The sequence below is a fragment of the Rattus rattus genome, chromosome 1 (assembly GCF_011064425.1).
Source record: "Rattus rattus isolate New Zealand chromosome 1, Rrattus_CSIRO_v1, whole genome shotgun sequence".
In the NCBI taxonomy this organism is placed as follows: Eukaryota; Metazoa; Chordata; class Mammalia; order Rodentia; family Muridae; genus Rattus; species Rattus rattus.
Window position 1 is genome coordinate 43,809,835 of NC_046154.1, and position 14,005 is coordinate 43,823,839.

The 14,005-nt window shown below is 38.1% G+C and overlaps 1 protein-coding gene across 1 annotated transcript in view; it reads left to right on the forward strand.

Annotated features, from left to right (window-relative positions):
• Positions 1–14,005, forward strand: part of Agbl4 (ATP/GTP binding protein like 4) — a 1,249,712-nt gene that overhangs the window by 725,698 nt on the left and 510,009 nt on the right. The window contains exon 5 of the mRNA XM_032900331.1: positions 11,180–11,396. Coding sequence (XP_032756222.1) covers positions 11,180–11,396 — 217 coding nt within the window. The remainder of the gene's footprint in view (positions 1–11,179; positions 11,397–14,005) is intronic.

Below are 14,005 nucleotides of genomic sequence, written 5' to 3' on the forward strand. Positions count from 1 at the left end.
GGATATATAATTGTAAGTTCCAGCAATGCTTTGATGGAAAAAACATAGTTGCTGTGAGAAATATTAAGATTCTAATTTAGATTAGAGAAGGTAATATTTGAACTGAAAGGGGAAAATAAAGGACCAGTCCCCAGTTGTTTTTTTTTTTTTTTAAAAAAAGGGTGTTGTAGCAAATGCCTATAATCTCAGCACTAGGAAGACAAGACAGAGAAGCAGGAGGATGGCTGCTAGCTTGCTTTACATAGCAAGTTCATGTACACAGAGAGAGACCCTGTCTCAAAAATCCAAACAAACAAAAATGAAAAGTCTTGAGCAGTGAGGCAAGCGTTGCTGCTGTGTAGAAGACAAAACAGTACAGAGAAGACTTTAGAAGCAGATATAAGCTATGAACTCAGTTTGTCTGCAGAAGTAAAATGCTCAAGTTTGGATTTCATTCCGGCATAATTGGAAATTGTGAAAGACATTTAATCCAGGAAGTGATAAGATCCAATTAAATTTTAAAAAGACTATGTAGAGAAGGGACTAGGGAGGAGGTGGAAAAAAAGAAGCAGGGTTGGGTGGGGACTTTCTCAGTATATTAGTAAAAGCACAGAAATACAGACAACTAAACAGATTGGAGCTATCTTTTGGAGATAGATAAATTTACATCTTTTGGAGAATTTAAAGACCTCCGTGAAATGTAAAAATTTTTAGTAAAAGATTTCAAGCTAAAAAATAGTTTTAGTGTGGTGACAGATTTCACTCCTGCTCTCACATCTAACCCATGTATATAACTAAAGCTCCTCACCTTCAAAGCTGTCCCAAGTCCCAGAACTTCTTGTCTTCTTCACAGCTTCAGCCCATCTCCAACCTTTCACTGTATCTTGTCTAGGCAACTGAAATAGCTACGTAACCTGCCCTTGCTTCCACTTCCTGCATAGGAAGCCCTTACATCCACTCTAATTGCATCCTCTTTTCTCCTCTCACTCAATTCTACCCATGCCACCTCACTGATTCCTATTCATTCACAATGGCTTTCCTGCTTTTTTCTGAGGTTCCTCAAAGCTAGTTCCTGTTGTTTGACCTTTGTGTTTACTACTTTTATCTTCTTCTTCTTCTTCCTCCTCTTCTTCCTCCTCCTCTTCTTCCTCCTCCTCCTCCTCCTCCTCCTCCTCCTCCTCCTCCTCTTCTTCTTCTTCTTCTTCTTCTTCTTCTTCTTCTTCTTCTTCTTCGTCTTCTTTTGCTATTGTTATTGTTTAATAGTGGTACAGATGGCTTTTTTTCCATGTTCATTCCATTTCTATTAGAGGGCTACCTCTGTGACCATTTTCCTGCATTATTATACTAACAAATCTATTTCACTTTTGCATTTATTACACATATCATTGACTTATGTTCCTTTACTGATTTCATTTGTATATCATTCTTTCCTAATTCAAGTTCTGTTCTTTGAAAGCACAGTACTGGTTTTGTTTAAAATTATGTTTCCAAAACACCTAAAAAGACACAGTATTGGAAGATATAAGACAATATTTATTCTTGCCATTTAAATTCACTTTTTTCATTTTTATTTTTTTCTCCATCTTTATTAAATTGGGTATTTCTTATTTACATTTATTTTATTGTTACTCCCTTTCCCGGTTTCCAGGCCAACATCCCCCTAACCCTTCCTCCTCCCCTTCTCTATGGGTGTTCCCCTCCCCATCCTCCCCCCATTACTGCCCTCCCCACAACAATCATGTTCGCTGGGGGTTCAGTTTTGGAAGGACCAAGGGCTTCCCCTTCCACTGGTGCTCTTACTAGGCTATTCATTACTACCTATGCAGTTGGAGTCCAGGGTCAGTCCATGTATAGTCTTTGGGTAGTGGCTTAGTCCCTGGAAGCTCTGGTTGTTCATATGGGGTCTCAAGCCCCTTCAAGCTCTTAAAACAGGCCATTTTTACAGAAGAAAAGAAAGATAGATTAAGGTCAACTCTTTTTTTTTCCTTACGTAACTGGGCACATGAAAGTGGGGGCTTCCCACTGTGATGGAAATTCTAAATTTCTAAAATTCTAATAAAGTAAATTCTCAAATACTTCTCAAATCCAAGGTTTAGGGTATGATAGGAGATCAATTTTAATTAGGTTGAATTTGAGATAACTTTTAGACATGCAAGAGGAGGAATCCAGCTGGCAGATGGATAGAAAGACCAAGTAATTTATTATCAGAACTTAGAGTGAATGAGAGAATTAATCATAATGTTTCATAATTTGAAACAGTCTTTAAGTGTGTAATTTTTGTATTACATTGGGGACTTTACAAAATAATTATAATAATTTCAAAATTATGAATGCGTTTGTATATATTTTAATGTTAACCAATTGCAAAGGTTTATATTTCTATTTTGTTATATATATTTTGATATTATAGTTTCTATTTTAATGACAGAAAATGGAAGGATATTCATTTTCAGCTGTAAACTTTGTATACCTCAAATAACCTATGAATAAATTTTTGCATCACAGCTTTTCTGATATAAGATGAACATTGTTATCAACCAAAGTTTTTATTCACAATGTCCTAACAAAATAAAATTGTCTTTAGTGACTCCATATTGAAGTAGCTGGATCATTTGCAACTAAGGAAGTACTCTACTTTCTGTAGAATAAATTTACAAAAAATATTTTCATGAACTGGATAAAATAATTGAATTATACTGGAATTGTGTTAAATAGAGCTATTTGAGACATCTGACTAACAACTGATACAAAACTCTGGTTTCATTTAGTTCTACTTATTTGCAAAAGACAGAGTGCTAGCTACTACTTTGTGCAAGAGAAATCTTAGAAGTAGAAATAGTCAAAATTATTTTAGAACAACCATGCTTTCTAAAGAGCAGGCCATACTATATAACTCCTAAAGAGAATTTTTCACACAGAGTATGCAACTATTCTAAAATAATTCCAATAATTTTCCTTTTATTCCTTGCTATTTTTATATTATAAAATATAGTCTGGGGGCATATCTTATAAAAAACTGCTACTATTATAGAAGACACAGATGTTTCTTCGGATTTGGAACTTCTCTCCTGCACTAGATAAGAAGTACTTAATTAGACATTATACAGGTAATATTCATGATTATATTTTACAAGAAACAGAAATACAATTATTAATTTTGCTAAAACATACATGCTTATATTTTTAATTCATTACTGGTAAAAGGGTAATACACATCTTAACATGTAATCAAATAAGGAAATCATACTTTTAGATGTATGTGCAACTGTAAAAAAAAACATTCTACTACCCAGATACAGGACTGTGCTTCCTATATGTCTCACCAACTGTTGACCATAATGTCCAAAGAATGGGCCATGGAACACTTGACTGGAACAAACTATCAGTTGGGGTAGCACCTTGAATACTTTCCCATAATTTGGGGCTAAAGAAGTCAACTGCTCTCCTATGTTTGAGCATATTTTTTTCATCAAAGAGGACTTCCTGAACGAAATGAGATTATTAGGTACATTGAAACAGGAAAGGACCAGAAAGAGAAAATTGTTAACATTGGTTTGTATCCTTGTCATTTTGGGACAGTCCTCTGCTGTGGTCTACTCTGATCTTTCATATCCTAAAGTCACTAGCATGAATCTAAAATTCATTATTTTAGGCAAAGATGGGGGCAGTGCCATTTTTCTATTGACTGGAGCATGATGAAAATCTTAGATATTATTTACTGAGCTCCTGCATGAGTCAGATGTCAGTCACTACTCCTCCTAGCCAATCTGTTTACATTACAGAAATGAGGAAACCTAGGCTCATTGCTATATGAAGGATAAGTAGTGGAAGTGAAGTAGCACATAAGTCAACATTCTTCCTAGTGTAGAAGGTTTGAGTTTCTAACAGGTATACAGAGCTGACATTCACCATAGCACTTCGTTCTTCCAGACTCTCACTCATCCTGGTGACTTCACCATGTGAATGAAGCCTTATCGTAGTTCCACTCACAATGAGTGACAAAGCAAATTTGATACAAATTTTCATTATAAGCCTTAACCATTTGAAGCTATAGCCTGCTACTGCATCATAAGCTGACAGAATTAAACTCCTGCCTCATTTACTGTCCCCGACCCAATAAATAGTAGGTCTGAAAACACAGTTTACTTCACGTAAGACTGTCTCAACAACCCTGAGATGGATTGTAGGAAAGAGATCTACATGTAGAGACCACATTTTATGCAGAAGCTCAAAGGAGGCAAGAAAACAAGAGCTTGAACTCAAACCAACTCCAACCTCCCTGTCTGGATCGTCTTCTTGCTATTTCTCAGAATCATAGGAGAAGAGTTAGAGTTTGTAGTTCAAGCCTCTTCTGGCATGGTCCCTGAAGTTTCTACATGGGTTGGCACTTTGCCAGTATCCAGCCTCAGGTAGGAATATTGTTTCTGTCTATGACCATAGAAATAATAAGTCTCAGCTCTTCTTTGGCTCTTAACCAGAAAAAATAATTGGCTTTAATATTATTGTTTTTAATTGTGTGGAATTAATAGAAGCAACTGCTGCCACAGTGTATGGGTGTCCTTCTCCAGAAGGCAGTGACAAAATAAAAAAATGATGTTATAAAGCAAACTAACAAAAAAACCCAGTGTATAGGACAAAAAGGTTAATTCAAGAAAGGAGCAATATCTTTTTTGTTATCAAAAATTCCACTGGCAATTTATAACCCTGCCTCTCTCCTCCCACTCATAGTACACATTAGCTGATAAAATGGTAATCTGATTAGACACAGGGGTGTAAAAATGTATTGCCTGCATCTGATCAGTGCCTCATGCTCTTTCTCTCTCAGTGATTGGGGGAGATTAGCTATGACAAAGTGCAAAGAGAAGAGATAAGAGTAGATGTGCTGGTGACAGGAACATTATAATTATTTGAGAGAAGATAGTATTGGAGATAGGAATGAGTTCCATTTGCCTAGGGAGAGTAGATTTATAATATGGATATCTATGCCAGGTGCCTAACTGTACCACACATCAGAGAGGACAAGGAAGGGGCCAACTGGCTCTAGTTATAGCATGGCCTCAACCACTCCAGCCACACACAGATGAAAAGCCACACCTAGCCTAGACAAAGCATGAAATATTTGGCTGCCCTCACAGAAGGAAAAAGAATGGAGTCTTATCCTACTTTCAAATGTACCAGGGAAGTAGATGCCACATTGCTTTGTGACCCTGGATGATTGAACTAGAGGAACCAGAAGATTAGAGCCATAATTGTTGTGTGAATGTAAGGTAGCACATGCTTGCTTGAATCAGAAAAAATATGTACTCACTACTCAAAAAATAGTAGAAGATACATAACACAATGCTGTGTACAGGATGTGCTTAATACGTGGTCCTATGGGAATATCTGGATAGCTTTGTGATGTCATGTTGAATACCTCAGTTAAGGATAACAGCATGACGGTCTCAATCATTCCAGCCAAACACAGAGGAATGGCCATGTGTAGCTTAGATGAAACATGAGACTGATTCTTCACTATTTCCTGTTCTGTTGGTTTGAACAAAATTGCCCGTTTACCTGCTATCGAGAAAGGCCCTAGAGTTAGAACATACACATTCAAGCTGGCACTTTCTGCTTCACTGGCGAAGAAATTAGAAATCCTCTATTTCTGGGCCCTAAGGAGACATTGAGATTATAAAATTAGAGAGCTTCATATACTTAGTTCCTCGGTTTATCATTTTTCATGCGTTCGAGTAATCTCTAAAAGGATGTTTTTAAAATTTGCTCAATGCATTTCAAGAAATATGGAGAAAATGGGAAATGGGGGGGTGTTGCCTTCCATTTCGTTCATACACTATTAAAAAAAATTCACTCATTTAGGAACCACGTATTGAGTTCTCCAGGGTCAGGCACTGTGTTCGCATCTGTAAACTTTCAGATAAGTAAGAGAAGCAACAGTTTCTATTCCTAGTATTTATTATACTTACTACATTGTGAAGTTTCTAACGAAGAGTCAAAAATAATATCATGAAACTTGGACTTTACTTATGTCTAATTGGGATACTATATTACAGAAATGTATGGGGAAGTCAACTACAGTGAGATGGAACACATTATAAAGGCAAGAAGGTGAGAATGTCATCTATTTAGGAAATGATTCTACATTTCACATGGAAAGAGTACAAGGTACTTAGGTTAGGAAAGTTAAAATAATTTATTTATAAAGATATTCATTTATTCAATGCATCAGTTGTTTTTTTACCACTTCCTCTGTGTAAAGTTCTGCAAAGATACCAATAGTGTTGACTATATGAATCTTTCTCTCAAGGGAGCTCAGTCTAACAGTGAAGAAAACTAGATGATATGATATGCGACATCTGGCTGAAATAGAGAATCCTGAGTATGGTTGTGTAAATGTGCTATATGTGTGTGTGCGCACACACACCCCTTCTGCACACACTTCTGAGTCTTGTAATGAGAGCTACTTCCTTTATATGTTGGATGTCTGCTTCCATTATCTCAATGGAGGCTAAGTGATGGTTTATTGTAGGAACTGATAAACATTTCTCAGTCCTAAGAGCATACACACTAGTGACTGGACTTATCCTAGGTCTCTGACAACATCTTGAATCATTTCATTCCTGCGTTCTCCTGGAGAGCCACAAACAGCCTGCTTCCCTTAAGAAGAGCTTTGGGTATATCATCCTCTTCATCTTTTGGGGTTGGGAGGAGTAAGTTCAGAATATTGCACAGGGCTAAGGAGCTAGTACATTGCAAAATATTTAGGGTGGCCTGGCAGGTAGTCGGTGCTGTATACACACACAGGATGTCACAACATGATAACTGATATCATTATTGTTAGGCTTTATTTGAATTATCTCAGATTGTGTTCAGCAAAATGAGAGTGCTTCATCTAACAAGTATAGCCACATTCCTTCACACTCAGAAACCATATTTTTGCTACAGTTTCTGCTAATACAAGTTTCTCTGCTTTCTTTTCTGTGAAATGTTATAAAGTCCCTATTTTCCACTGAACTAAAATTAGCCTTCTTGATGTCTGCAACTCATCTTTTGGACAGATCTTCTTTGCATTGTTCTACATTGGCTTTGCTTTGAAATAAATGTTGGAGGACTCCATGTGCCATCACCCGTGGGGAATAGAAACAAGAGATGATTTGGTTTCCATCACAAAGATGTTTACATTCTCTTTGCAGAAAAATCTATTTACTTTCACTACTCATTTTTAGAAGACAAGCCACGTGATAAAGGGCCCTTATCAAAGCAGAGACAATCTGCTGAAGACTGAGTAGTCAGAGAAAGCTTTAGAGGGGAAATAAGTTAAAGGATCGGCCTTTATTTGCCTTTGTCATCTGCACAGCTTTGGTTTACAGATTCTTTAGTTCATTTTAAACATATAACCCTTTGCTAATAATCATTCAAGTGTCAGGTATAAGAATAGAATTGAACAAGCAGGCATCTATCCAGGTCGTACAAAGATCAATTGCTAAGCTGTGTGACCATGGTGAAGAGTCTGGAGTAGTTCAGTATGAACAAAGCATAGATGGCCTTTGAGAGAAGGAGGAAGGAACATAGGATCCTGAATCTCAAGGAAGGTAGGGGAAGCCATGTGGGCCAAAGTGAAATGTGAGGACAGAGAGTTGTTTAAAGCGCTTCTAGCAGGAGGAGACTGCTGAGAACACTGTGAAAACAGATTTCCCTGAAACAGAAGGTAAGCTTAATAGATAAGTGGCCAAAGAATGAGGGCAGGATAGAACAGGGCAGAATTCAGAGTATAGACTCCGGAGTCAACTGACCCAATGGAGGTCCTGCTATTAACACAACTTGGATCTTTGAGAATTTTTCACCTCTTTGAGCTTTGATTTTCTTTTCTCTGTGATAGAATGTTAATAATCCATATCTCACAAGATGCTTGGGAGTATTAAATGCATATAAAACAGTAGAAACACCTGAGGCATAGCAAGAACATAAGAAAAATAGGACAAAACCAAAAGTATATTGAAGCATATTCTAAGGGAGAAAGATGCCTTTCCTTCCTTGTCTTACCTCCTTTGTCTTTACTCCTTGCACCACCTGACTGATGAGAATTTACCAACCAGGTTTCTGTGTGTATCTTTGGTGGCACCTGGAAAATCTAATCCCCATACCAGATTTCACATTTCCTGAATGATTACTGATGGATCCATTAACTCCACTCTGCCTGCCCTCAGACCAAGCATTGTCACCTATCCAGGAGAGGAATCGAGACATCAGTAAGCATATGAACTCTGACTGAGCATAAAACATTCCATGGAGACAGTAGGCCCTCACGACCCACAGCTACATTTGGATAGAAGATTGGAAAGATGGGGCAGATACATTTGAACTATGAGCCTTGGCTGGATGTACTAGCAAACAGTTAGAAATAATGTCATAACCCAAGAGACCTTATGGCTATAGGCATTGCCTGCTGAGGAACATACACTAATCCAGGTCTCCAGGAGACTCCTACTCAGATCTCTGAGCCAGGACCTGGAGTGACCATCACAGCATGGAGTCTTCAAAGCTCTTTCACTGGCTTTCTTTCCAACTATTAATCCAAGCTTTGGAGACGAGCTTCCTCCCCACCCTCCTGTTCTTGCATCATCAATCAAATTGCAATTGTGGAGCACACACATTTTCTCTACTTCAACATCCCTCCTTAGATCTGTTACGCCCACTCTCTTCTTGCCTTTTCAGTAGTGCCTTCTCGATAATCCTTTCCACCATTACCATTATCCTGTGGAACTCGGTCTCATAGTTAATAGTCTCATTCTTTTAAATTTCTATTTCCTTCGCCTCTCTTTTGTTCACTTGGAACATGATACTTTAGTATTTGATAGTAAAACCATCAACTGAAGTGTGACACTTTGAGTACAGTATTCATTTCTCATTCTCTTACATTCCATACATAGGAACATCAGGGAATGTCTTTACTCCTTGCTTCCCACCCATTTTCCCTTACTTCTCTGCCTCATCAGGAGTAGCCCCAGCATTTCAATATAGGCAGATTCAGCGTAGCAATCTGGTTAGAATGAGTGTATGTGGAATTTTCTTGAAGGTCTTATATGAAGATTATTTCCTCATATTCATTCTCTCGGAAGTAGGAAGTAAATGTATTGCTTTGGTGAATCTAAGCACAACAGGTTGCATCCTGATACCACCTCTGAACTTTATATGAAAATTCCAATTCCTTTTGGCTTGAGCTGGATATTTCTACACTGTACTATTCTTAAGCACCTTCAAGTTCTCATCTTTCTTAGTTCCATAGCTTACTGTTTCAACCACTTGTTTTCTAATATAATCAACTATTTTAATATTTAATATATCCAGTAGAGTCATATATCTAAATATATGAGTAAACATCACTGCTATATTATCTCTGAACTTAAAAAAATCTCATACCTTCTTCCCTCACCTTAGCCAGGTAATTCACCTTAGCAAAGCACAAAACATATTTGAATACTTGTCTTATTTTCTTTTCCCACCGCTGTGATAAAGCACTCTGACACAAACAAGGGAGAAAAGGTTTAACTCTCAATCCAAAGTCATAGTCTGATATGGTATGGAAGTTAAGACATCAAGAGTTTGAAGCAGGTTTTCCATTACATCTGCAGTCTGGAGAACAAAACAATGCACGCATGCATGCTTTCTGTACTCTTTAAATACTCCAAAATCTCTGGCCTAGAAGTGACCCAGTCACCTACAGTGATTGCGCACTTTGCACCTTGATTAGTATACCCAAGATAATTCCTTCCAGAGATGTACAGAGGCCCAAGTTTCCATGATATTCTAACTTCTGTCATGTTAACATTTTAACATTAATCATAATAAGGCTCATGGATCTGTCATTCAACGAATTTCCAGGCTGCTCTGCGTGCAGCCACCATCATTCCTGATTTTCTTGATTTCACTTTCTTCACTCTCCTCCTCTAGCTTACACTCTTTCTGTTCCCCTTCATTCTTCTACTAAATCAAAGCCATAAGATGCAGGTCTTATATTCTTCACCCAGTGTAGGCATTCTCCAAAATATCCCTTGTCTTAAAGATCTTCTAGATCAGTCTAGGTACATAAAACTTATATAGCAATCAATAAAACAGCATGATCAACTATTAAATGTGTGAGTTGAATTATCCCGTGGCTGCTACCACAAGATATTGGAAGAGGCACAGGTTTATCTGACTCTCTTTGAGTAGGAAGAAAAGAAATGTGCTAAAGTATTAAATTAAAAATTAGTCTTATATAGAACTCTGTTAAAAATATTATTAATAATTTAAAGTAATGTTCAATATTTTGTTTCTTTCTCTTGAATATTCACAGTGCATATTAGTTTACTTTAAAAACTGTGAGTTAGTCTTATAATAGAAAACAAATCCGAACTTCCTCAGAAAAATAGACTTCTACTCATTGACGTCTCAATGCCCCAGACTTTATTTTTCTTAAAGAACTTTTTGCCATCTGTTTTAGTAACTTTTCAATTTCTGTGACAAAACACCATAGGCAAGGAAACGTATAAAAGAGCGTTTTTAATTTGAGACTCAGAGTTCCATACAGTTAGAGTCTACAACCATCTTGGCAGGGAGCATGGCAGCAGGCAGCCATGGAACTAGAAGAGGTGCTGATAGCTTACAACTTGTTCTATAAAGAGAAAACACAGAGAGAACTAACTACCAATGGCATGGGCTTTTGCAACCTCAAATCCTACCCTCAATGCTATACCGGCTCCAACAACTCTACACATCCTAATTCTTCCCAGACAGTTCTACCAACATGGGATTTCTGAGGTACATTGATATTCAAACGATCAGACTTTTTGTAACTATATTGTATATTCTTAATTTTTGACTGTTTTCCTCTTATAATATTACCGATATTACTTGTCAAATTTACTATTGTTATCTCCCAACCCTAACACAATGCCTAAGTATACAGGGATAACAAAATAGGGGTAGACAAATCTACAAAATTGGTTTGTCTTTGTTAATTTTGCATTTTCCAAACTATTGAAAAAGCAGAGCGCCAGCCTTTGACAACATGCTTCCTTTTCCCCATGTGTTTTTGACCCCGTGGAGCTTCATCATTCTCCCATTGCCATGACACCATTTTTCTAGACATTTTCCTAGACATTCACTCCCATTTGTTACCTTTAAGTCTTGAGTTACTGTCCTTGTTTGTATCTTCTAGGCAAAGGCTACCACCAAAAAATGTTTACTACTATCGCTGCCCAGACCACAGGAAGAATTATGTGATGTCCTTTGCATTCTGCTTTGACAGAGAAGATGATATTTACCAGTTTGCTTATTGCTACCCATATACATATACTCGCTTCCAGCATTACCTCGACAGCCTACAAAAGAAAAACATGGACTACTTCTTCCGGGAACAGCTTGGACAGAGTGTGGTAAGGCCAGCATCTAGCTTGGGGTGCCCATTTTGAAAAAGGCAACAATAAAGTGGGAACTCAGCAATGGAGTTTTGCAGAGTATAAATTATGAAAATGGTGTTCTGTAGACTATATGCTCTGGAGTGTTTTCAAATTTTAAAATAGTAAATAGAAATAAGCTTCAAATAATAATTCCATACCTAGAAATAATCATAAGGTTTATTTTGGTGACTGTTTTTGAAAGTGTGATCCATTACTCCAAGGGCACCAGAGAGTAAGAGAATAAGATTTGAGACAGATGGTCATCATAAGGAAGGGAACTGAAACAGCTCTCTTCAAAATGTTCTGGACAATCCCTGAGTCACTGAGAGAAGAGAAGGTGTCTACTGTGTGCTACAAAGGCACAAAAATGTTTCATGGTGGTAAACCTCTCAATGGGAATAAATTTGCTTCTTAGTGAATCCAGCTTACTTTGAGTATAGGGTGGCAATTGGTATGGAATGCTGAGTAAATGTGCGTTTATCTCTGTTCTGGGTCACTTCCCAAACTTACTTTTATTCTATTGATTTAAGTTACTGGTCTAAAGATTTTAACATCCATTCCATATTTGTTTTTAACTGTTGCAATAGAAAAAACTAGGTGGTTATCTTAGTTGGACTTTCTTTTTTTATTGGTTATTTTATTTATTTACATTTCAAATGTTATTCCCCTTCCCAGTGTCCCCTCCACAAGCCCCCCCGCCTCACCCTGCCTCCATGAGAGTGTTCCACAACCAACTCACCACTCCTGCCTCAGCAGCTAAGCATTGGCCTATCCTGGGTCAGCAAGCCTCCCCAGGACCAAGGGACTCCCCTTGCAGTGTTGCCAGATAAGGCACTCCTCTGCTGTATATCCAGCTGGAGCCATGGGTGACTCCATGTGTACTCTTTGCTTGGTGGTTTAGTCCCTGGGTTCTTTCGGGGTTTGGTTGGTTGATATTGTTCTTCCTCTGCGGTTACAAACCCCTTTAGCTTCTACAGTCATTGCCCTAACTTCCCTATTGGGGTTCCCATGCTCAGTCTAATGTTTGGCTGTGACCATCTACATCTGTATTTATCAGGTTCTGGAAGAGGCTCTCAGGGGAAAGCTATACAGGCCCCTGTCAGTAAGCACTTCTTTGCATTAGCAATAGTGTCTGGGTTTGGTTTCAGCAGATGGGATGGGTGCCTACGTGGGGCAGTTTCTAGATGGCCTTTCATTCAGTTTCTGTGCCACTCTTTGTCCCTGCATTTCCTATTGACAGGAGGAATTCTGGATTAATATTTTTAAGGTGGCCTCATCCCTCAACTGGGTGCAGCCTAGCCACTGGATATGGTCCCTACAGATTATATCTCCTCTTTGTGGTATATTTTGGCTGAAGGTTTCCCTGTTGGATCCTGGGAACTTCTTGGGTCCCTGGCATTTGGGACTTTCTTGTAGCTACCCCCAGTTCTCCAACCCCCCACTACTATACACCTACTTTCAAATTTCCCACCATCTGTTCTTGTCCTCATCTCCTCCCATATCTGACTGTCCCCCCCCCTTTATCCCTTTCCCTCCTATCTCCCTCCCAGACACCTTTCTCCATCTACTTCTCAGAGTGTATTCTCTTCTCCCTACTGAGTAGTACTGTAGCATCCATACTTTGGTGTGATCTTCTTTCCTCTTGGGTTTCATAGTCTGTGAATTATATCATAGGTATTCTGAGCTTCTATTTGACAGAAGTGAGTACATACCAGGTGCGTTCTTTTGTGACTTGGTTATCTCACTCAGGATGACGTTTTTTAGTTCTAGCCATTTGCCTAAGAATGTCATGAAATCATTGTTTTTAATAGCTGAGTAGTACTCCATAGTGTATATGTACCCCATTTTCTGTATCCAGTCCTCTGTTGAGGGACTATTGGGTTCTTTCCAGCTTCTGGCTACTATAAATAAGGCTGCTATGAACACAGTAGATCATATGTCCTTGTTACATGTTGGAGTATATTTTGGGTATATGCCTAGGAGTGGTATTCCTGGGTTTTGAAGTAGAACTATTTCCAATTTTCTGAGAACCTCCAGACTGATTTTCAAAGTGGCTTTATGAGCTTGCAATCCCACAGCAATGGAGGAATGTTCCCCTTTCTCTGCATCCTTGCTAGCATCTGCCACCACCTGAGTTTTTGATCTTAGCTATTCTGACTGGTGTGAGGTGGAATCTCAGGGTTCTTTTGTTTGCATTTCCATGATGACTAAGGATGTCAAACATTTCTTTAAGTGCTTCTCAGCCATTTGAGATTTCTCAGTTAATAATTCTCTGTTTAGTTTTTGACCATATTTTTTAATAGGGTTATTTGATTCTCTGGAGTCTTGAGTTCTTTGTATATTTTGGATATTAGCCCTTTATCAGATGTAATGTTGGTAAAGATCTTTTCCCAAGTTGTGATTGCCATATTAGAATATTGACAGTGTCCTTCACATTACAGAACATTTTCAATTTTATGAGATCCCATTTCTCAATTCTTGATCTTAGAGCATAAGATATTCACATTCTGTTCAGGAAAATTTCCCCTGTGCCAATGTGTCTGAAGTTCTTTCCCAATTTCTCTTCTATTAGATTCATTGTATCT